At 31.3% G+C, this 22,713-nt stretch overlaps 4 protein-coding genes across 6 annotated transcripts; 1 reads left to right on the top strand and 3 right to left on the bottom strand.

Annotated features, from left to right (window-relative positions):
- Positions 1-1,609: 1,609 nt before the first annotated feature.
- Bma-cutl-12.2 lies at positions 1,610-5,024 on the bottom strand (the record flags this gene model as incomplete). 2 transcript variants are annotated; one of them, XM_043079208.1, is made up of 9 exons in its annotated part: positions 1,610-1,837; positions 2,173-2,372; positions 2,659-2,830; positions 3,113-3,278; positions 3,501-3,579; positions 3,674-3,813; positions 4,021-4,166; positions 4,326-4,511; positions 4,887-5,024. In XM_043079208.1, 9 exons carry the CDS (start codon positions 5,022-5,024, stop codon positions 1,610-1,612), a joined length of 1,455 nt encoding a protein of 484 aa, XP_042935142.1. The 2 variants fall into 2 exon arrangements, with proteins under 2 accessions (XP_042935142.1, XP_042935143.1); XM_043079209.1 differs by having other exon boundaries at positions 2,173-2,309.
- A 3,134-nt stretch (positions 5,025-8,158) lies between these two features.
- Positions 8,159-11,594, top strand: Bma-wdfy-2 (putative WD repeats containing protein D2013.2 in chromosome II, putative; the record flags this gene model as incomplete). Its single annotated transcript, XM_043079207.1, has 8 exons — positions 8,159-8,225; positions 8,438-8,639; positions 8,880-9,082; positions 9,702-9,851; positions 10,234-10,351; positions 10,629-10,827; positions 10,993-11,153; positions 11,459-11,594. The coding sequence occupies 8 exons, from the start codon at positions 8,159-8,161 to the stop codon at positions 11,592-11,594; spliced, it is 1,236 nt and encodes a 411-aa protein (XP_042935141.1).
- Positions 11,595-12,883: 1,289 nt separating this feature from the next.
- On the bottom strand, positions 12,884-16,733 carry Bma-parn-2 (the record flags this gene model as incomplete). Of its 2 annotated transcripts, XM_001897802.1 has the most annotated exons (9): positions 12,884-13,023; positions 13,210-13,311; positions 13,684-13,870; positions 14,038-14,124; positions 14,607-14,808; positions 14,997-15,256; positions 15,555-15,689; positions 15,925-16,101; positions 16,524-16,733. In XM_001897802.1, the coding sequence occupies 9 exons, from the start codon at positions 16,731-16,733 to the stop codon at positions 12,884-12,886; spliced, it is 1,500 nt and encodes a 499-aa protein (XP_001897837.1). The 2 variants fall into 2 exon arrangements, with proteins under 2 accessions (XP_001897837.1, XP_042935140.1); XM_043079206.1 differs by lacking the exon at positions 14,038-14,124.
- A 1,724-nt stretch (positions 16,734-18,457) lies between these two features.
- Positions 18,458-21,067, bottom strand: Bma-tric-1B.2 (GH25683p, putative; the record flags this gene model as incomplete). Its single annotated transcript, XM_043079205.1, has 7 exons — positions 18,458-18,545; positions 18,678-18,805; positions 19,108-19,251; positions 19,624-19,737; positions 19,885-20,004; positions 20,299-20,475; positions 20,957-21,067. 7 exons carry the CDS (start codon positions 21,065-21,067, stop codon positions 18,458-18,460), a joined length of 882 nt encoding a protein of 293 aa, XP_042935139.1.
- Positions 21,068-22,713: the final 1,646 nt, after the last annotated feature.

Genomic DNA, 22,713 nt, shown 5'->3' with positions numbered 1-22,713 from the left:
AAACAGAAGGAAAACAACTTAAATGCATATTGCATTTAAGTAAGTAAATTAATTATAAATAATATGATAAATATGCAAAAGCACATCTTTACTCTTTCTTTTGGTATTTCATTTATCTAAAATGACATTTGTCATAGCATTTGTTCAATCATTATTCTATTAACTTAATTAATTAATTAATGTGATTTAGAAATTGATCATAAAAGTGTCAATGCCATAAAATTGAATTGATTACACAAGCAATTTAAATTACGAATAGCCGTTTATTCGTTTTTATACATATTTTGAGCAAAAATCCTAGTCTTACTGTTACTCTTACTGCTATTTGTTATGGAAAACAATGTATAAATATTAGTTCCAGTTTTTGTGACTTTTTGGCAAATAATACTTAATTGAGACTAAGTCATTCGTTGAATTATTCCACTCTATTGAATTGACTGGAAATTTTGATAAATATTACTCTCCTCACTACTTCTGAATGATGAATGATTCTTACATGATACACAATCTTGAAACAGTTTTATATTTGTCTAAAGAATATTCAATTAAGACAATGTTTTTGATTTAATACAATTTTGTTTCTATAAAAATTATTGTAATTTAGTTTTTTGGGCAGTTGTAATTACAATTTTAATGACGATTGAACAGTGTATCTATACAAATAATACAGTATTATGATTTTAATCAAATTTTGTTATTAATTCATATTTTACTTTGTTAGATGCAAATCAATAAACTATCATTTAATATGTAGAAAAAAATCGTTTTTTTTTTTTTTTTTTTGAATCCTTATTAATTAATTTTGCTAATGTTTACACTGATTTAGAAATTTTTTCAAATTCGTTTTTTTTTTTTGTTATATTCTAAGCAAATTGTAAATTTTAAACAATGTAGAATAGCTCAGCTACGATTAGAAGGTGAGCGCTTGATAAATGATTGCTTGCATGAAATGCAATTTCAGATGGTTTTACATCTAAAGAGTACTCAATTAAGAAGTCTTCAGTCTCGACAGCCGCATCGGAGGTAAAAGCTCGTAGCCTTGTAAGGGACATACAAGCTGCTCTCAGATGACCGCATCTGCAATCCGCATCCTATTACTGAAGTCGCGGCATTTGGAAAATTCAAACTGACAAAGCAAAGTAACGAATTACCCACACTCAATCTATTTATGCATTTTTCTTGGTTTATTACAAGTAACATAACTGTAGGTTATATAAGTTTATAAGTAGCTGCTCGAGAATTAATAGAGGCGAGAAAATATGAATGAAATGATTTTTTAATGAAGTTATGTATATAAGGACTGTGTAATGTGTAAAGTGAAAAGATATTTATTACTCTGACTTATTCGAATATATCAGTGATTATTTCTTTATAATCAAAGATGGATAATATTGGTTTCTTCATAATCTAATGTAAATTCTTCATAATCAAACGGTTGTTGGATGAAAATTAAAATGGAGATTGAATTGAAATTGATAAACAAATATCAGATCAAAATGTGAATCCTTGGTAAACAAGCTTTAAGATGATATTGAGAAGATCTATAACAAAGAAAATATTGAGGTATCTTACAACATTTTCAAATCTGACTTTACATCAGAGCACCTCTTCAAATTAGCCATCGTTGAAGATACTTTTCGGAAGTTGGAACGAAACTTTTGGTTATACATTTACTGTAGTAAATTTTCTGCACAAAAATGGCAGTTAGAAGGAGTCCTCCAAACAGAATGAAAACTGCGGTTTGCAAAAGAATTCCATTGCGTATCGCTTCGCATGATACGTGTGGTACTTCGGGTAATCCTGTCTGATTTATTTCGTTACGTTCAAAAATCACCAACTGAAATTATTTATACACATTTTTAATTTTGATTTCCAGTTTTGATTATTGCATCAGCATCACAGGTGTAGTATGTAATGCAAGATAACACAAATATAAAACAGATCGACTAAAGTTCTTATTTAAGACCTATTATCATGCCTATAAAAGACTAAAGACTTTTCTTATTTCTTATCTTGCTGGGTAATTCTAAAGCATTTTAAAAACCTAAGATCCTAGCCATTTAGCCTTTTCAGCCTAGAACTGAATTATAAAAGCAACCTCTTACCTTTTTCATGTTCTCATGTTTTCAACTTCTGAAACAATGAAGCCAGATGATATGAAAATTTCAAAACCTGATCAGCATGAACATCGAATGTAAAATGGTTGGCATTGGTGGAATTTGCTTTAGTGAGAGAAACTGAATTTATTTTCATTCGAGATTCATTCAGGAAACGCTTTCGTCTGTAACTCATAGACTGCATGTCCAATGCTGCAGAACAGTTCGGTTTACTTGCACTAAGATCATCGTTACAAATTGCGCGATCGGTATTCTCTGCGGCGAAAACAGTAGTTGGCAATAGTCTTGTTAAAAGAAATAAACTAATAATATTTAGTCCTTATTAAAAGTCATTTTCTAATTTTTTCTGACTAACTAAGAATCAGAAACTCCCGTAAATCTTAATAAACTAGTTTAGAAACACTTAGCATTCATATTATCAAAACATAAAATTATAACCCGATCTAGTAACTAGCAATGATTGGCTTATTCCATTCCGTACCTCTGCACGGTGATCGTTCAATGCCCCGAGACATCAGTAATGGAGACAGTAAAATCTTACGTAGTATAGGAAATTCAGTTGTCGAGGTCAACATTGAAATCGAAGTTGAAGTTGGAATCGAAGTCGAAGTTGAAATCGAAGTCGAAGTTGAAATGGAAATCGAAGTTGAAATTGAGGTCGAAGTTGGAATTGAAGTCAAAGTTGAAGTCAAAATAATTTCACAGTTAGGTGGCTGAAAAGAAGTAAAAATAAGTTCAATATTTATTTACTGCTTGATCATAAATCTTTTACTTTGATTTATGAATCAATCAATAGTTGTACTTTTATGTAAAAACTGTAGGATCCCTCTTTCCTTGAAACTTTCTAGAACAACAAATCACAATAAGTAATGTTTTCAGAAAATAGATATTCTACGTGGCTGTGAAAATAAATTCACTACAATTAAAATTTAATAGATTGATTACGAAAAAGGAAAAATGTTTAAATCAGTTTTTGAGAACAAAAAATTAAGTACCGAAATGTCTTCACAGCCATTTTCTGCTTTAGCACATAATGTCACTTTGCACTGAAACTGAATGATAAGTTGATCGGCAAATTTGAACGCTGGTACCACAGAATGCGCCACTGTGAGATTATCACTATAGATCAATGGACCCATTAATGTCTGATCTGTGATACAGCTGCAAATATTATTTGTTAATCGAATTTCGTCACCGATATTTATTGATAGAACATAAAAGTGAGAAATTGCTGATAAGTAAGCAATTTTTCATATCTCAGCAATTGAAATATGTGTGAGCTTTCACTAGAAAAAGAATAAAATAGGTCGGCTAACTTTTCAAGTGCAATACGAGTCTGTGAGACAAAGCCAGACTCTGCATCCAAGTAATAAATCATCTTACCCTTGATCATCGACAAACTGGAAAGTACCATTATCAGGTGTGTGAACAAAGCATGAATGAATGAACATACCGTACTCCTCTGGAAAATTATCATTTTTCAACTTTAGATAAAATTGTAACAAGAAATGTATAAATTAATCTGAAAATTTTCAATTTTGGTTCAAATTCGTCACCCGATGCGCAACTCCACTTATGGACCAGTTGATCGCCAATATTTGCATACTTTACCGGTTGGCCATCTACCGAATCCATCAGAATCTCATAGACACAATTAGTAACGATTTCGTTTTTCAGATCTGTCGTCGCTAAGCCACTGATTAAAAGTGGAGGTTTAATTAACACAATTGCTTTAACCCTATTTTAATGGCGGGCTAAACTGATTGGCAACAGATGTAAAGATTTTAAAGTTTTGTAATCAATATTACTTTTATTTTTTGAACTTAATAAATGCTATCAATAAGATATTTTGATGACACTGGAAATTATGGGACCTTTCCTGCTTGAAATTGCATTACATTACCCGTTGACTTCTATGTTTTTAGATAAACTGTCGTAGCCAGTTTCATAGAAGCAATTGACACTAAACGCTTTATCAGCTTGCGTTAGAAATAAATAGTGATGTTGAACAATGATAATAATGTTATAGTTGATGCCTGGTGGTTCTTTCTGCAATATATTTATGCAAGTTGGTTGTTAGGATTACTTCCGGTTTATATTTTAGACTATTCAAAGTTTCCTTTTGTTCATAAGTACTTCACCGAATATTTAAAAATAGAATTCGTATTATTCTTTTCCTAATATTATATTGATTAAAATGAATACTACCTGCATTTCGCATTTCTGAATGCAAGCGCTTTTGTATAAAATACTAAAGTGAAATGGGCTGACAATGGGATTCCGTGTGAAATCTAAGTGACACTTCTCATGCATAAAGTATCCCTTCACATAAATATGTCCACGAAATGGCTTTTCCGGTTCGAAATATAATCGCAGGCCGTCCGTAAAGCATTCCTGGAATTGAACGACAATATAAGTATGTGGCAGAAAAAGATAGTTCGAAATTTATATTTTTTTTTTGATTGTAAAATTTATGTTTCAACAAACTTTTTGTTTACAACTAACTCAAATGACGTAAAAAGCACTGTCAAGTATTTTGACGCCAAACGTTGCAGGATGGATAGTAGAAACTAATACAAAAAGTTTTTACATAGATTTAGCTAAGTCCCTCTGGAAAGTTAAATACCACAATTGGCGATGCAGACGACGTGGCATTTTATCATCTGTCACCTGTCAAGCGGTACACCATCTAGAATCGTGAGATAAGCCAGTAGTGATAAGCTAGTGTTTAGATTTATCAAAACAAAAAAGACAAAAGGATATAATTACCAGTGTTGGCTCTTCTAATGTCCATACCCGCTGTGACAGTAATGCGATAAAGAAGAACTTTGGTTGCGCTACTACTGATCGTATCAGAAAGTGAAAAAAGCAAATCAAATTTAACGGTAATTTGCAAGGATCACTCATTGTATAAATCTACAGCCAGGAAATAATGAAGTTGTACTGACCAGATCGAAAACATGGAACTAATTTTCAATCACTCTTCTCTTTTATTTAAAAATTAATTTAAATGAAATTCCGCCCCGCTCTTATCTGTTAGAATTTCTCTTATCGAACAGAGGATGGTAAGGTTTAGTATGCTTAATCCTTTCATATTTTTACCATCGATAAGCGTTTCTGCAGCCGATTGACATACATAAATTAATGAAACTGCGCCTATGATCGAAACAAATAGTATCTTCAATAATCCAATATATACAACTTCGAGTTGTAAAAATAATGCAAAAGTAACGTTCATGGTGCTATTTCTGAATAACTTTACACCACGGTACCGTCAAACTACTATTAAGATCGGAAATGAGTGTGATTTGGCTCATTGATGAAGACACGAAACATCCTAATTAACATGTCACTCACAACAGATTCAAGAAGTCAGGTTCCGGAAAGCAATACCAGGTCTTGATTCGAGACATCATTAAAGATAAGACCATGAAGTTGGAAATTATTATGTGATTGAGGAAGTGCACTAATAGGATTTCACGGACACTGATTTGAAATATTTCAACTTTAATAATTAATTATTGCATCTGAATGTACAACCACGGTTGTTTTACTGTTTTGAGAAAGAATTTCAATTTGAATTGAAATAGTATTTGGAAAGAAGCGACAATCTTTTTTTTTCAAATCAAGAAAAAAAAGTGAGATAACGAAGAGAATATAACATTTGCATAAAATAGAAACTGAGGACTGCTAATATTAAAGTCTCTTGTTCATGAAATACTCTGTACGACATTAAATGGTTCTGCCTGCGTTCTCTGATCCAATATTATGTATTGCATGCATAAATGAGTTGTCATAAAAATTTCTGATTTCTGATTTTTGTGACTTCATTTAATTGATAAATACAAGCATTAAAAAATTATAATTATCCATTAAACAATTAAAGAAATATATCATTAAATTATTTCCGATATTTATTTCAGGTATTGCTGAACATCTTATCACATTTCAATTGGTTATATTCTAAATCTAATCATTCTTCCTTTCTCTTATTTGGTTTTTTAAATTAATCTCTCCGTATAATAATCAAATCAATAACATATCATGCCTAAGATTTGGTTTTTTTTTTTTTTTTTTTTTTTTTTTTTTCAATAAATAATCTTTTAAGTAATTAAAGAAATTTACCACTAAACAAATATGTTTTCTTATTACACGTGCTATGCGAATACGTTGCATGGCTATAATTAAGAATGATTCTAATTCATGCATCCCATTTACCGACAAAATCATTTGTTGCCGTCGTTCAACGTGACAACATGGCTACTTCTTCCATTTCAAACGCGATATCATGCTCCACGGAGAGTTCCTGGATTTTTTGAAAAAATTCAACGTCATAATACACAATAATATTGAATTTTGGAAGAGTCATTGCGAATGATAATATATGCTTTACTTCTGATCACTCTTTGAAACAGTCCCTAAAAGTCGCTTGGTTCTTTTTTGATTTCAGTTCGAAAATCTAATGAGTATTGTCGTCACTAAAGAAGTCCATTTTTTCCAGATACCATTAATGTCCTACACTTATTGACATACTGTCAACATCCCTTATAGTCCCATCCTGAAAATGGACCATTGTTCATTTATATGAATCTAATTTAATATGAGAAATTGTTGACAATTTATACCTGATTTCGATCATTCTCGACATTAAGCCAGAATTGATAAGTGCACTAATGTTTGCCACAAATGTAAATTATTTTCATTCGGGATTTCCCAATCTTTCACTCTTCAAACCTAAAGCATTGACATATTTCAGACAACATTTTACTAATCCTGAAACACTACGCATACTGAGATTGTTACTAAAATGTTTTAGGAGCTAAACAAGAAAAAAAGATATTGTAGTCTTTGTCTTCCTACTTTTTTCCTCTTCTAATCTAACATTATCACTGTTATTCCAATCTTCTCTTTTATTTTCACTCATTTATTTACTCTCTTTTTCATACTTGAATATCTCAATTTTCTAATCATTCTTCATAGCAGTCTCTCTTGCAAGTTTAACTCCATTCATTTCCACTTAAGCAGTTCAATTTGAAAAACAATCGTAGCGCTGTTATGTGATAAAGTACTCAACTAGTTAAACAATTAAACCACTTCATTTGGCTAATTAAAACCATAGTTAATTAAATGATTACATGAAAATACTTGATTAATGTCAAATCAATTAATCATATCACATCTCATACATATCACAATTATATATCAAATTTGACGCTCTTTCTAATTCCAAATTAAAAATTTGAAAAATTCTTGTAGAAGTTGCATGTTACAGCACAAAAATTCGTCTCGAGTTTTGATGACTGGCAAATATTTGTTAGTTTGATGAAGAGGGAGTTATAAGTAAGCACGTTAGTTATGTGAACGTTATCAGTAAGCACGTTACTTAAGAAAACGTTAGCAGGAAGCACGTTAGTTATGTGAACGTTATCAGTAAGCACGTTACTTACGAAAACGTTAGCAGGAAGCACGTTAGTTACGAGAACGTTAGCAGTAAGTATGTTAGCATGAATGCATGCGTGTGACGTTCACGTACGTTGTATAACCAAAATATCTAAGTGATTGTTAGTTTATGAAGAAATCATTATGGGATTTTTATTAGCCAAATCATAATATTTAGATGATATAGAATTAATATATTCATAGTAGATTATGAGATCATATGTTATGATGTGAGAAAATAAATGGAATTTAATTGATTGAATTTTTGTGCAAAGTGCAGTATGAAAAGGCTAAAAATATACGTATGCCATCAGTCAATCATCACTTCAAAAGCTACTTTATAGTAAAGTAATAATGAAGTATTTGTAAGGGAGATAAATAAGAAATGTAAATCAAAATGAATCAATATATAATCATACCGAGTGGAAAAGGATATTTTTTGCGAAATTTCTGCATAATTTCATCTTGAAAAATATGATATCTTTCAAACGATTGTTACAGAAATTAATATTGGAAATTGTCCTCTGATTATCGTTATTCAAAATTATCATGTTTCCTTGTTTCAGAATTCTGGTATTAACCAGTTTTATTGAAAACAATACATGGCTGCAGTGATAAATGCGAGGCCAAGCACTTTGACTCGATGTAGCTTGGGTACTGGAAAGCCAGGTTGGTCCATTTTTTAATTATTTAAATTTTCGAAAAAAAAAAAAAAGAATAAAAATGAAATAAAAAACGTATGTGTTATACATAATTCATTATGCTATTTGCAGTAAAATTGGATTATTTCGAAACATGTAACATTTAGCAGCTTTTCTTTAATCAAGGTTATTTTTTGATTAAAAAAAAACTGTGGTTTTCATTTGTTGAAGTAACTTTAGTGCTGTTGCATAAAATCGAAGGACAGATATCACGTGTAAATGGCGTACATTTATTAAGTACTGAAGAAGGAGTGCTGACAATCAGTGATGATCGATCGTTGCGTATCTATCTGAAACGTGATAATGAACAATTTTGGCCCTCTATCTATCATTATCTACCATTTTCACCCAATTCCATGTATTTCGATGAAGATAAGTTAAGGTATCACTTTTTTTTTGTGGTTTGAAATAATATTTCAGCAAAAAAAGTGAAAGAAAGACAAGAAAGTAAAATGTAGAACTGTGATGTTTTTATGGAATTAAATGGTGGTACAGTGAAAGAATTCTAGAATGTGGTAGATTATTAAATTAAGGAGGGCTGGAATAATTAACAGCTTTCATTATATAAAATTATTTCCAATAAGAACTACCTTTGCATTTTGAATAATTTTCTTTCTTGCAGGTTATTTATTGGTCTCATCAACGGTAGTGTTTATGAGTATAGAATAGCGGAAGATATGAACAGTTTGTCGGAACAGCGCCACTGGATGGCACATCTGAGTATAGTTTCAGCTGTACTTTATTCACCGGAAGCTGAACTAATTTTCAGTTGTAGCAAAGATAAAACGACGGTTTGGCATTGTTCAGAAACGTCTGTAAAAATGGGTCAGCTTCAAAATTATCGTTATGCAAATTTATGGAATTATTCAGAACATTTACAAATGTTTATACATCAAACACAGCCTATTAGAACATTATATTACTGTAAGTCATGAACCTGAAAAAATAGAAATAATCTCTGATCCATGAGCAATGAAGTTTAGGATATGTTATTCATCAAAAGTCTATTTAATGATGTTTGAGAACATGAAAAACTCGAAAAGCTATGATTATGCCTAAACAGTATTAAAGAGATCAGAATTGAAGAGTTTCGTTGTTTGATCTTAGTTCTGATTTTCCTAAGCTGAAAGACAAGTGTTATTTATCCGTTTTATAAGCCAACTGAACAACTTTTCTCTCTAAATTTATTTTATAATTGTATAGTCAAGGATTCATATTATCTCGTATTGCTTATATCTTAAGCAGTACAACAAAAGTACAAAAATTTTCTTTCATTAATCAGATTTGGGAACCTATTTCGTGATTATTAGATTTTTTGTTTATCAGCCTCGAAGTTCGTAAACTTTAGGATCTATGTTATCTGCAGTTTTAGTCAGGCGAACATTAATCTCCTGAATTATCATTAGATAAATCGTCTGTTAGTGTTAATGATTATTTATTACAGGATTCTATGCAGGCGAATCAGGTTTTACAACATTGGAATTCGATGTGGCATCGAAATTTCTTTTTTTAGGCGATTCTTGTGGTAGTATTATTCTCTTACGTTTAAATGGTTCGGAAGCAAATATCGTTACCACTCTTTCTGCACATACAAGTTCGTTACATAAGTTAGAAGCTGTGCTAACGACATGCATGTATAATGCTTGATAAAACGTGAATGTAACGAAAAAAATAGCGAAGCATAACGATGTGTTCCACATATTCTCCCATATTTCACTTTTATGGAAAATTTAAAGAAGTAAGGAAGGCATTAATGTCGTTCAAAGATAACGTTTAAGTTAATGTTCGCTTTGATGTGTTAATTGAAATGGTTGTTGGTTGACAGCGCAAACTTTTTCTGGAATTATTGGAACGTACGCGATTGGAAATACTCGACGTATTGGAGATAATAATCCGTGTCTCTTTTGATATAGTTCTTTTGTTATTTTCCGCTTAGAAAAGTATTTTCCAGTTACTTATATCCATTTTGTTTTTAGATGCCATAACCTCGCTGGCCTGGGATTCAGAACGTCAATTACTGTTTTCAGCAGGAGCCGATAATCTTGTTATTATGTGGGATATTGGTGGGAAGAAAGGACAAGCATTTGAATTAAAGTAGGTTTCTCGACACTTCCATATTGATTGAGAGTTCGGTATGTATCCTCTAACAGTTAGGCAAACTTTTGACAATAGAGGTTGATGTATATGCGCATGAAACAATATTTCCATTTTTGTCCGAAACGACTCATTTCATTCTCGGCGATTATGTTCATAACAGAAATGGTTCACTTATTGTTATTTAATGTTTTATTGTTCACTAAGAATCATTAAATTTTATAGAAAACTGTAAGCAATTGGATTTGATTAAGTTTATCGTTTATCTGAATTTTAGCGCCCACAATAGCAGACTGACATGTCTACGATATGCACAGCATAAGAAGAGGCTTTTTTCGGCAGATGAAGATGGAAGTTTAGTTTGTTGGGATATGACGGCTAAACGCGTGGAAACACCAGGATGGAAAACGAGTGATAGTTGTCAACTCTGCGACTCGCCATTCTTTTGGAACTTTCGAGAAATGTGGAATAAAAAGGTGACACAAAATATTATCTCTAATAATTTCCTTCATATTCGTTAACGGTTCTGAAATTGCTCTTTATGTAATTACTTATGTGTTTAATTTTGTATTTCTATAGGCTATTTTGCGTTTCGTAGAGTTTTTTCAAATCATTGAATTTGTTTTATGAATTTGTTTTAGGTAGTTGGTTTACGTCAACATCATTGTCGTACTTGTGGTAATGCCGTATGTGCGAAATGCTGTTCTAGTACAACGAGGTACCCACCAATGGGTTATGAATTACCGGTTAGGATATGCAACACTTGCCAGTCTCGAATGCAACAATTCCCTGACCAGTTTGAGTAAGTTCATTGAATGGAAATGTTTGACAGTTCTGGTTGGAACTTATGTGTGATAAGATATGAGATATGTTGATTTGACGATTATTTGGATTGTCTGTTTCAGCTTTTAATTCTCAAGCCTTATTATACAATCTAATCGTTTACCAAGTTTGATTAAGCTTTTATTTGGAATTGTGAGCATTGGAGCTTGTCATAAAATAACTATGCTAGCTCTTCAGCTGTTCCTGATAATCTCTCTGTTGGCTACTAGATTTTTTCGAAATCATCTTTTTATCCTTTGCATCTTTCAAAGAAGTCATTTCTAGCCTTACCTCGCTGGCGGTCATTTCGGAGTTACGCCAAGGTATTATGTGCATGCATTTGCAAGAATCGACGGGTCGCCTTGTTACAGCTGGTTCTGATCGCATTTTGATGATCTGGGATGTAAAGCAGCTAGTCTAAACAACATGCAAGATTGAGTTTGTCTTCTTTTACCTAAGCGCCTTGTTCCGTAGTTTCTTCAATGGTTTCTAGAAAACTTTTAAAAATCTTCCATCGTACACTGTTGCACTCTATCATTTTGGTGATTCGAGTAGAGCAAATATTGGAAAAGATGATGCCTGGAAATTCCGCTAAGGAACTTTGTGTTGCATTTGTGACAAGTTGGACAAGAATGCAGCAATTTCGACAGAAGTTCATTTGTTCAATCTACTTCAGTGTGTTCACTTTCTCTGAAGCTGGATAAAATTTCCAACAGTCAAGCTTTCGTTAAATGGTTTGGCACTACCGTTTGGTCATGGCATTTTATAGTCAGATTGAAAAAAAAATCAGATCTAAAAATATTTATTGTGATGTCGTGATAGTTTCAAATTTGAAATATTTTTTGATAATAATATATGAAATGACTTTGCAGAAATTATTAAGCTGTCTCGGAATGCCAGAATTCGAGTAAATTGCGTTTGCATTACATTCCTTTGCATCTGTGATATTAAATGCTGGCAATATATATGTTTCGGTTAATTCTAATTTCTGTTATATACTATCATATTGCACAACAAAATCTAAATACGTAATTAATATCGCATCTCATTCGAAATATGCCTATCTTTTTCAGTAGAATAACTGAGAATAAAAAATAGCTAAATCCTATCGTCTTGATTGTTTAAAAATGAAAAATATAGTATCTAAAATCGACTAGTTTTGTCCGCAGTAACTGGATCACATAAGTGCTTTAATTGTCTGCACCTTCATTTGGTAAAGTATAGAAGGTACCAGTCAGATCGATTTCTTGTTGCTGTAAAGTTTAGAACACTACCGATTTTGACATTGTACATTAGATAGAGTTCGAAATCCACAACTGAGATCTAAATGTGTGTTGTAAAAAATAAACAATACAGAGTTTGAAAATGTAGAATTATTTCTTTTGACATGTTTATCTATACACTACAAAAAGAATGTCTTTATTATACCTGCACTTTTTTCCATTCTTAAATCTTTGCGAAAAAATTAACATCTTTATTCCATCCTTAAATTTCTACCTCGTTCATTGAACATTGGCAGTCAAGGGTTAACGTTTAGTTCCCCTTGCTAAATGTAGAAGGGCGTAGCACCAAGACTGAATGAATTTCAAGACCGTAGACTACACCTATGTCATAGTAATAACATTAAAACATATATGCGAAGAGAAACGAGATCATGGAAAGTTCGATAATGACTTGCATCCTATGAAATGAATAGGATAGGTCTCATCACTAAATTCGCAGTTCTATTCTGCGGTTTCGTTCACGTTCAATTTCAGTCCATTTTGCTACATGATCATTTACTGCTTTGACATAATCACTTTTTTGAAGTACCAATGGTGTCATTGTACCTGGTAAAGCCATTTTATTGCCTGAAACATGATTTTGATTAGAAAGCCAGATTTATCGGGAAAATCAGATTGGAATAGAACCAGCATTTTAAAATATCAAACTGACTGAGAGCCCTGAAAAAAAAGATGGAATCTATACAACCAAGCAACATTACTTAATTATCAGACAATTTCAGAATCTTCTACAGGTATAAAACCGGAACTTACCACATTTCGGATCGAAGTTCCCTGTTCGCAAAAGATTCATACGCTGCATAAATACTACTGCAAAACCAGTCATAAACGAGTCCACACCAGCACGATGGCAACCTAAAATAAGAATTTTCAGCTTAAACTTTAGAAAGTGTTACAAATCCTTCAAGACTTTTTTTGGATTTTCACAACACCCTCATTGATGATTACGAACCAACAAATTTGGGTGAGCTTCAAGAGGGATAAGTTGTTGAATAAAAAGAATGAGGAAATAAGTTATGACGAGAGTATCTCAATAATGATAATGAATATTAACTTCCGAAATTTCACAGCAGAGAGTAATCGATCAACTACTTAAAGTTAATAGGCAAGTAGTGTTAAACAAGAAATAAACCAATAATATTAATTTAAAGAAAGAGAAATTTTGAAATAATTTGAGAAAGCGAAGAAAGTATGCCATGTAATAATTAAAATAAGTATAATTATGACCTGTAACTGACTGCAGTAAATTAGTTGTCTGAGTTAGATTAGCTGATGTCTTTGTTTCGCCATGCTTCACAACAGTTTTTTCGTTAATAACTGTTGAAACTAAGATCTTATCTTTCTGACCATCAGTATAACCCGGCTCAGAAAGTTTCGACTCATAATCGTATCTCCTTTTCCGCCTTTCACGAACCTAAAAGAAACATTATGCAATGGAATTTATCTTACCTTAACCTTCAACAGAACCAACCTTTTTGAAATAACCTGAGTTAATATACGTTAACTACTGTAATTCTAAATTACTGTCGGAAATTGGAATAAAATCCGCACAGAATTCAAGACTTAAATATAAGAATTTACCCTTGATTGCTTTTGCTCTTCTAAGCTCAATAAGATGTCAACGTCATGTATAAATGAACAATCTTTGGCGCGACAGAACCCATAATTCTGCAAAATATACTATAACTTGATTTAATTCATATCTACCTCATACTTTTTTTTAGTGCTACTTTATCTGACTAAAAAATATCTTGTCTATCGTCATATCGTTAATAAATGTATAAAAACACTGCAATGAAATAAAACTGAACACTTTCAAAATGAAGTAACCCTTAAAGCTACCACATCTTCATTGCCATAAGTACATTATAAAACTTTAAAGACACAACAAAACAACTGTGTTGGAATTTATAACATTTTTTATCAAAAAAGTTTCATTGAAGCTTAATTTTGCTCATTTAAACAGGATGTAGTATTAGTTAATTCTCTCTCAGGCATTGATTGTTTCAAAAATATAATATAAACCTACACATATATATGTATAATATCCATTACATGAAAGTGAATTATGAATTAGTATAGCTGCATAACATCACTACTACTGTTTTTAATAAAGAATCGCCAATGAATGTGAGAATTGGAAAACTCACCGAATATCGCTTACAAAGTGAATTCTTTTGTTCGTCAGTAATGAAGTAGGATTCCGTCGAAGCACTCGCATCGAAATTATCGGGCAATTTACAGTCGACTATATCAACAGTATTTTTCAAATGCGTTTCTGTAGATTCGAAATCGAATTCAATACTTACATACAACCGATTACGTGCTTGTTCAATTGCATTTTCACGTTGACTGAAATTTTTGAAATATTTGCAGCCACTATTTTTGCCTAATCTTACAAGAATACTTTTATGTAAAAGTAACAGCGGACTGATTATGTAAAACCTGCGTTGACTGCAACTGGCCTACATTTATTCCACACCAAAGAGATTTTATTTTATGTAAGAAAGTACCATTTTCTGAAATAGTTTTAGAAGTACCATTTTCTGAAAACATATTCTAAAAAAGATGCTTTAAATCGAGTGATATATTCCGCGATGTATTTCGAATCATACAGACCAGGAATGCCTTCCGATAAAAGAAACCAATCGGAAACACTGACGACGAATTCACTGAATGTTTCCGGTAAAGCACTATAGAAGTGTTGATAAATAAATGCTAAATCGATAAGCCCATTATGCAGTGTGATCGGAACAGCAGCGCATAATACTTCATGCCATAATGTCTTCACTGTATTTCCCTGAAAGATTTTATAACGAATGATTAAATTATTTTTGTATTGTCAATAAATTCAATTATATTAATATGACTAATTAGTGCATTATTCTAATAGATCAAAATTCTTTTCCATTACTAATAAAATCTAAGACATCAATTTAAATTAATCTGTGAAATAAACTATATACTTTTGGTTAAATGAGCAAGAATTTTTTTTTTTTCAAATACGACTGAAAGCACAATTAGGAATTAAATATATTAGCATTGTGTATCCAAACGAGATAACCAGACAAGAAGAAACTGCTTATAAATCTATTTACCTTTTCAGTATCATTGCCATACGGAATGCCTAAATTGATCCATCGATTAAAATCGAATTTGTGCTTCGATAAAAACTGCAATCCATCTGCTTCAACAATAAACGGTACGGTACATAATGTAAGTATATTGAAAACCTGAAACGAAATTAACTAAACTCAGCTCGAAATTACGCAGTTTAACTGCATCGATGTAATTTTTACTGACGTTAAACATTACTTTTATATTCCAGCATGCTCTAGCGTTCCTACTGTTACTATTACGACAACAGAAAAGAGATAGCTTGAAAAGGAATTAAAAATGAAACTAACAAATAACAGTTATTATTTCCATACGTCAAAATACATATGATAAGACAACAGAAGTCCGAACCTGACATTTGTATTTTAGTTTCTTCTTTGCATCTGTTTCTTTTCTACTTACTAACTGAAAAGTTGCAATACCAACAGAAAGCACCGAACGGCTCTGTGCGCTTTGTCGAATAACATTGTACCGCTCTTCGAATGATTTCGCTAACCAACCTTTTTGTATTCCCAAACCACTAAGTTCCTAAAGAAAAAATTGACAAAAAGTAATATACCAGATATACAAATAACAGTAATATACAAACTTTGGATAGTATATCGCCACATCCGAATTCATAAAAATCATAATATATGATTGAAACAAACCATTAGCTTCTAATCCCCAAGAAATTTCGAGAAAAATTGATAACTTTATCGATTTCATCAGAAATCTCATCACTATTACCCTCATTACTACTAATACTATTATTATTTCTTCATTACTATCGTCGAGAGGATTGAATATTTTTTATATTATATTCATCAAAATTAATACATTAATCTAAAAAAAAAAAATCAAATTGGAAAACTGACTATCAATTTATTTATGTAAATCTCAAAAAAATACTTGAAAAAGTATTAAATATTTGCCTGTAGCAATAAATGAAAAAATATCAAATGGCATACCAAATCAAGCGATATAAATGATGCATTCCGAATTGAAAGCAAAAGATAAGGCCATGTAATGCTCAAATTCTCCTTGTTAACTTCAATCACAACAATATTTGACAGATAACCTTTACGACTTCGAAAACTGCTTTTGGATAGTGATGTTAAACAGCACGTGTTGTCAGTAGAGCATTGTGTAGCCTCAAACATATCTTTGTTAATTACCATCCTGAAAGAAAAATGAAACTAATAAAGTATAATGTGTTGTGACCGATTATATTTCTTTCTCTTCTAAAATAACCAAACAGTTTAAGAGAAATGTCAAGTCAACACATCTGGAAGAACAGTGATAAGAATGCTATGTGATCAGAAATAGAATGGCGAATACACAGCTGCTGCTGCTGCTGCTGCTGCTGCTGTTGTTATTGCTCGTTCAAGATTTAAATGTATTTTTAATTACTTGTATTACATGCTGTTATCAATATATTCGTATGATAAAGGCTAATAGTTAATGAAGAATCACTCCAATTACCGATAACACAGGAATAAATTATCCATTATACATTTAAGTATGACTACTATGCCATATATCTAATTAATTAAATATATTAAAGATACACCGAACTATCTTAAATGAAGTGAAACATTCAAAATAGAAAATATATTGAAGGGAGATATGATAACAGAAAGGGAAAGTTTATCAAAATCTTTCTTTTTTTTCAAGTAAACATCATAACAGAATGATGTTTTTGATAAAAAGGTCAGACTAAGCGATGATCAATGTTTCAGCATAAGAACAATAATTTTCTTTGTTTATAAACTTTTGTTTATAAAATTGCAATTAAATGACGAAAGAACAATAATTTTCTCTAGATAGAATGAGAACAACTAGATAGGAGTAAATTGTAAGCAAGCGTAAGATGGATAACAATTTCCAATACCTAAAAGTATCTATTATAAGAGTAAACCAGTTGGTGCAATTGTCAACAATACCAACTTTCCTTATTTTGAAACAAAGAAATTATCATTCTCGAAGTGATGATATACATTCCTAACCTAACAAATGATGCACAGGGACAACGTTACTTGGTGGTCTGACAGTCCAGGTAGTTTTGGAGAGCTTTCACAAGGTATGATTATTGTACATCCTTCTTACGAATTGCATCAATTCTACGATGTACATTTGAAAGAAAATACAAATTATCGTTCATAAATATTGAAAACCAAATTTTGAAAATTGAATTACAAAATAAACCATAGTAAAGCTATTATATATAATACGTCGAATAGCATTGTAATTAACAGAATAAAAAAATAACTTATTGCATTTTAAACTTTCCCAATATTTATTAGGATTTTATCTTATAAGACATTAGATATAAGTAGCACTGTTTTAAGGAAATCATGTAAACCATTAATGAAACACAGATTTGTACTTTTTTTTCAGTTACTGACTAAGCGATACATTTCGAACTGGTGCATGTAGAAAGATAAATGATTACAGATGATACGAGACAGATGTGTTAGCCTGCTTGCAATAATTTTTATAATCATAATTCAAAATGTGGCATTTTAAAGTGGCATTTAAACACAACTTGCATTTAAAATTGAAAACATAAAAAGCTTTGAATAAAAGTAATCACACTAAATTCTTACGTTTACTCTCTCCACTTATTTTTTTTTTTAACTAATGACTTTTCTATACAAGAATTCAATACAAAATAAAAGCATCCTATAGATGGTATAACATGTAAACGAACAGAACATCAAATGAGCAATTAATCTAGCATACTTTAGATATTCTTTATCAAACTATTATTAACTAAAACATCGAATTCCAGGAAGATCACTTTCTGATGAGAAATATAACAAAGAAGCAACCGGCAAAGTTATTATCACTTAACATGTTGCCCATTACTTCTGCAAATATCCGTCGTTGATTGTTGTAAATATCATTGGTCTTTCTTTGGTTCTGCAGGTAAAGCACCATTTTCTGCCTTCTGACCAACTGCTCTTCGTTCTCGGCTGGCCATGATTGCGCTTTAAATCATAACAATAAGTAAACAAACATAGTAAAAGTACAAGGTACGATTAAGAATTTTATCTTGGCTTTCGAAAGACGCAGTCTTATTACATTAAGTTAACTAATTAAAGTTAAGAGAAATGACCAACCGAGACATTGCATCCCAAATACCACCCATAAATACGGCACAAAAAAGATTCTCGAACGGTGCGAAAGGATCCTGAACGTTTAGTAATATGGCACTCAACTTGAAATAAACAAAGAAGCCAGCAATACCCTGCAAAACAAAAGTATGTTTAGCTAGTCTGCGTAATACTGAAAAGAGTAAACGAACAGAACAGATTAAAATCTGATGTTTTTGAATAATTTAGAAAATCTCTTTTAAAAGACCTAAATAACAAAGATTATCTCGTTTAATTAACTTCTGCAGAGAAGTATGGCATAACAAAACCTTAATATTATTAGTCAGTATTAAAAGTCTGGAACCTAGAATAAAGTGTATCCGGGAGCAAAGTTTGAAAATAATACGAAGTATTTGATTATTTCATGCTGAACATTAAAGAAAGCAATTCAACAAACCAAATAAATGATATCGTGAGGAGCAGAGATATATCGGGAATGCCTTTCAATTACGAGAATCACCGATGCAACGCAACAAGCTTTGGTTGAAAAGGATGGTCGAAGTACTTCGTTATGTGCTGGTATCCATACACCTCTCACCAACTGAAATTTTGTTTTTGATTTGAACTTTGAGAACCCATAAATAAGCATTTAAGGGCTCTTATAATTGATATAGGTCTGGAGGAAAGGAATGAAGAAAAACTAGGAAAGTCACTTTTCACTAATTGAAACTGTAGGAGCAGTTTTTTCAGTTTTTTTTCTCTCTTCTGGAATAGAAGAATAATCACCGTTGAAAATAAACGAAATACCGTAATACCGAGGGAAAACCTTACAACACACCTAAAGATATAATTAGGTCAAGTAGCAAGCTCAAATAATGTCTTTTTTGGTAGATAGTGACGATAGCATTATAGGCTCATCACTAAATGAATCGTATTCTGAATGTATTACTGAATAGGAAGGCTCAAAATTCACCTGTTCTACTGTTCGCAAAATTCCTGACCCGGCTCCTTTGGCTGTTCCTACCAGAATATGCACGAGATAAGAACTTGGGTACAACTTCGACGCATGCAACACACCATGTGCTACCTATAAAAGAATATGTGATTACAAATTAAAAGCTTAAAAATTAAAGAAAAAAGTCATATGATTCGCTCGCTGAAGCTTTAAAAAAACTTGGATTTACAATAAGTTTTTAATAGAAAAGGAATAAGCAGATATTTTCAAAAAAAGGACCTTGGACGTCCTTCGAACTTCTTTCAATATGGACAGAACAACTTTGATCGGTAGGAGCTTTGACACTTTATAGACTATATCGAATGGAGAATAAAATACGAAATACCAAACAAGAGTAGCCTGAAAACTACAACTTTTGCTTATTAACCAACTACTTAAGCTACTTATAATCACTAGTATCTAGTGCAAGAATGCAATATTACAAATGATGATCAGTGGAATAAGAACTGCAACGAATGATGTTTGATGTAACGGATCCATTAATATACAAGAATCTTGCAAAGAGCCAATGTTCAACAGCAATTTAAAACATATATATATATTATATCTAAGGGATTATGCAATGTTTTAAAATGAAGGGCATTAGTTCACAGTAATTCCTTCCATTTAAATATAAATTACAAAGTAAATAACCAGCAAAATGTCATCATGTCGTTTAAAAGGTGCGATCACTGGTTCTCCCAAAAAGAAATTAGCCGAGATGCTACCCGCAAAGCACATTAGCATTGACGAAAGCCAACAACTCAAGGGATGTTTCCGAGAAAACAGTGATGCTCCAGTCCCTAGATCGTCCCGAACTGATATTGTCATCTGAAACAGAACATCCGGGATACTCAGGAAATTAAGAGGTTCAGCAGAAAACTCGATAACATACTTCACTAACTGGCAAGTATTCTTTTTCTTGTCTATCTAGTTCAACTTACACATTTAATGTTTATTTTACTCCCTTCATACATAGACTGCTACCGTTGTCGTATACTTTAGTTTGATAATATAAGAACTGAGAACTTAAGGGTCTTATTTCCTTATATATTTTCTATAGTAGTGTCAAATCTTATCATGCATTGCAAAACGACGTAATATATTAAAATAATTGAAAATTCTTTTTTGCTAATTTTTCTATGAGCAAAAATGAAGTAATTATACTACGTATTTTTTGAAACGATATTCTATGAAATGATAAAAATAATGGAATGAAAAAGAGTGAAATAAACAATGATTCATTCCATTCTTTAAATTTTATCAATTATAGTTGTAAAAATATATCTATAATAAAAATATATCAACTAACAAGTATATAATGTGCCAAATCAAAATATGGATACATTCTGAGGCGTTGCACACGACTAGCGGCACCTGTGAGGATTTCTTGATCTAGCCTGATATAATCCACAAAAGACATTGTATTCAGTATTCGTTCAGTTCGTCGACTCAATAATTAATTATGAAACAATAATAATTATGAAGCACTTTTATTTATTCGTTTCCGCGTAATACAAATCAATCTGAAATGCAACGAAAAAAGAAATAAAGTTTTATGATAATTGAAAACATTTCAAAGTTTTCTCGTGCATACAATATACGACATTGACTAATTTATAATGCAAAATTCAATAATATGGAATTTTATCCTCGTTTATTTAACTAAATTAAAGAGAAATGTTGATATAACAGTTTAAACTATAGCAGTTTACTAATTTCATTAATAAGAATTTTCAATAAATCCAATTAGCCTCGTAAATTGAGCCGTAAAGCAACAATAACTCTCTCCCTTCTCCCTCTCTCTCTCTCTCTTTTTGTTTTCACTTTTCATCTTCTACTACTGCATAGCATCTTGTGTACGAATCCGACACAGCTTCAGAATCATTATCAACACGAATAATGAATGTATCGATCGGTTGCGTCAGTATATTGAATTTTTCTAAAGTTCATAATCATTCACAATTTGATAAGTTATACTGTTCCCTTTCTGGTATATATATTTCAACGCAAATTCATTTGTCACTGATAATATCAAAGGTTCGAGCATATATTCCCCAGCTGATAATTATCTTTCATTGTTTTTCCTTAATTCCTTCATACTTTGCTTTCCTCTGATGAACAATAACACGAAATTAAAAAAATCTTGTGTGCAAGGATAATAACGAATATATGTTAAAGCTTCATACGTATGCACACCTATTATCACGTACGTGATATGTACGTATAACATATTGACATCAATGTACTAATCCTATAGATTAATTACGACTACAAATCATCGAATTCATATATTACCTGCTAAAGTAGTTATATTTTTGGGCATAGCTATTTGAATGATCGACGAAATGAGAAAAACTAATTTCAAATTTATGAACATTGATATAATAGTGCATCTCATAGGGGACGAAAGAATATGCAGTGAATTATTATAAATAAGACTTATGTAAAGTTATCAAGTTATAATAAAATAGAATTTGTTAAAATGCAAAAAATCTAATTGAAATATATTATTTCATTTCCATAAATATAAATTTGATGAGATTCAAATGATGAAATTAGAAAATATACTAGAAGACAAAGCATATCTCGAATGAGTATACTACACTTAAACTTTATATTATTATTTCTACCTACTCAATTCCAAATTAATTCCTCCCAATCCTAACATCCTTATCTAACAAATCAATTAATTTCATAGTTATTCAACAAATTTGAATCATTAAACTGTCGTGCAAAATCTAGCAAATATTACATTCTACCCAAGAACATACCCGAATTACTAAACATTCACTCACTTACACGGAGCGTTATATGAGTTTCAATATTGACGTAGAAAATTACTCATTAAGAAAACAGTCAAATGAGAACTCAAACTATTTTACTAGGAATTAGTACAGAAGAAATATCCGTTTGGTAATATATAAATATAAATATATAATATAAATACATCACTTGAAGTTTTAATGGAAATGAGTAAAATTAAGCATGAATAGATGAGACCTTAATAAATCATCAAAAATTTATTTCTTCAGGAATAACACAACTAGAAAAGATTAATTGATATAT

This window comes from Brugia malayi (assembly GCF_000002995.4).
Source record: "Brugia malayi strain FR3 genome assembly, contig: Bm_v4_Chr2_contig_001, whole genome shotgun sequence".
Lineage (NCBI taxonomy): Eukaryota > Metazoa > Nematoda > Chromadorea > Rhabditida > Onchocercidae > Brugia > Brugia malayi.
Note: the sequence above shows the minus strand (reverse complement) of the source record. Positions and strands in the feature narration are given on the sequence as shown.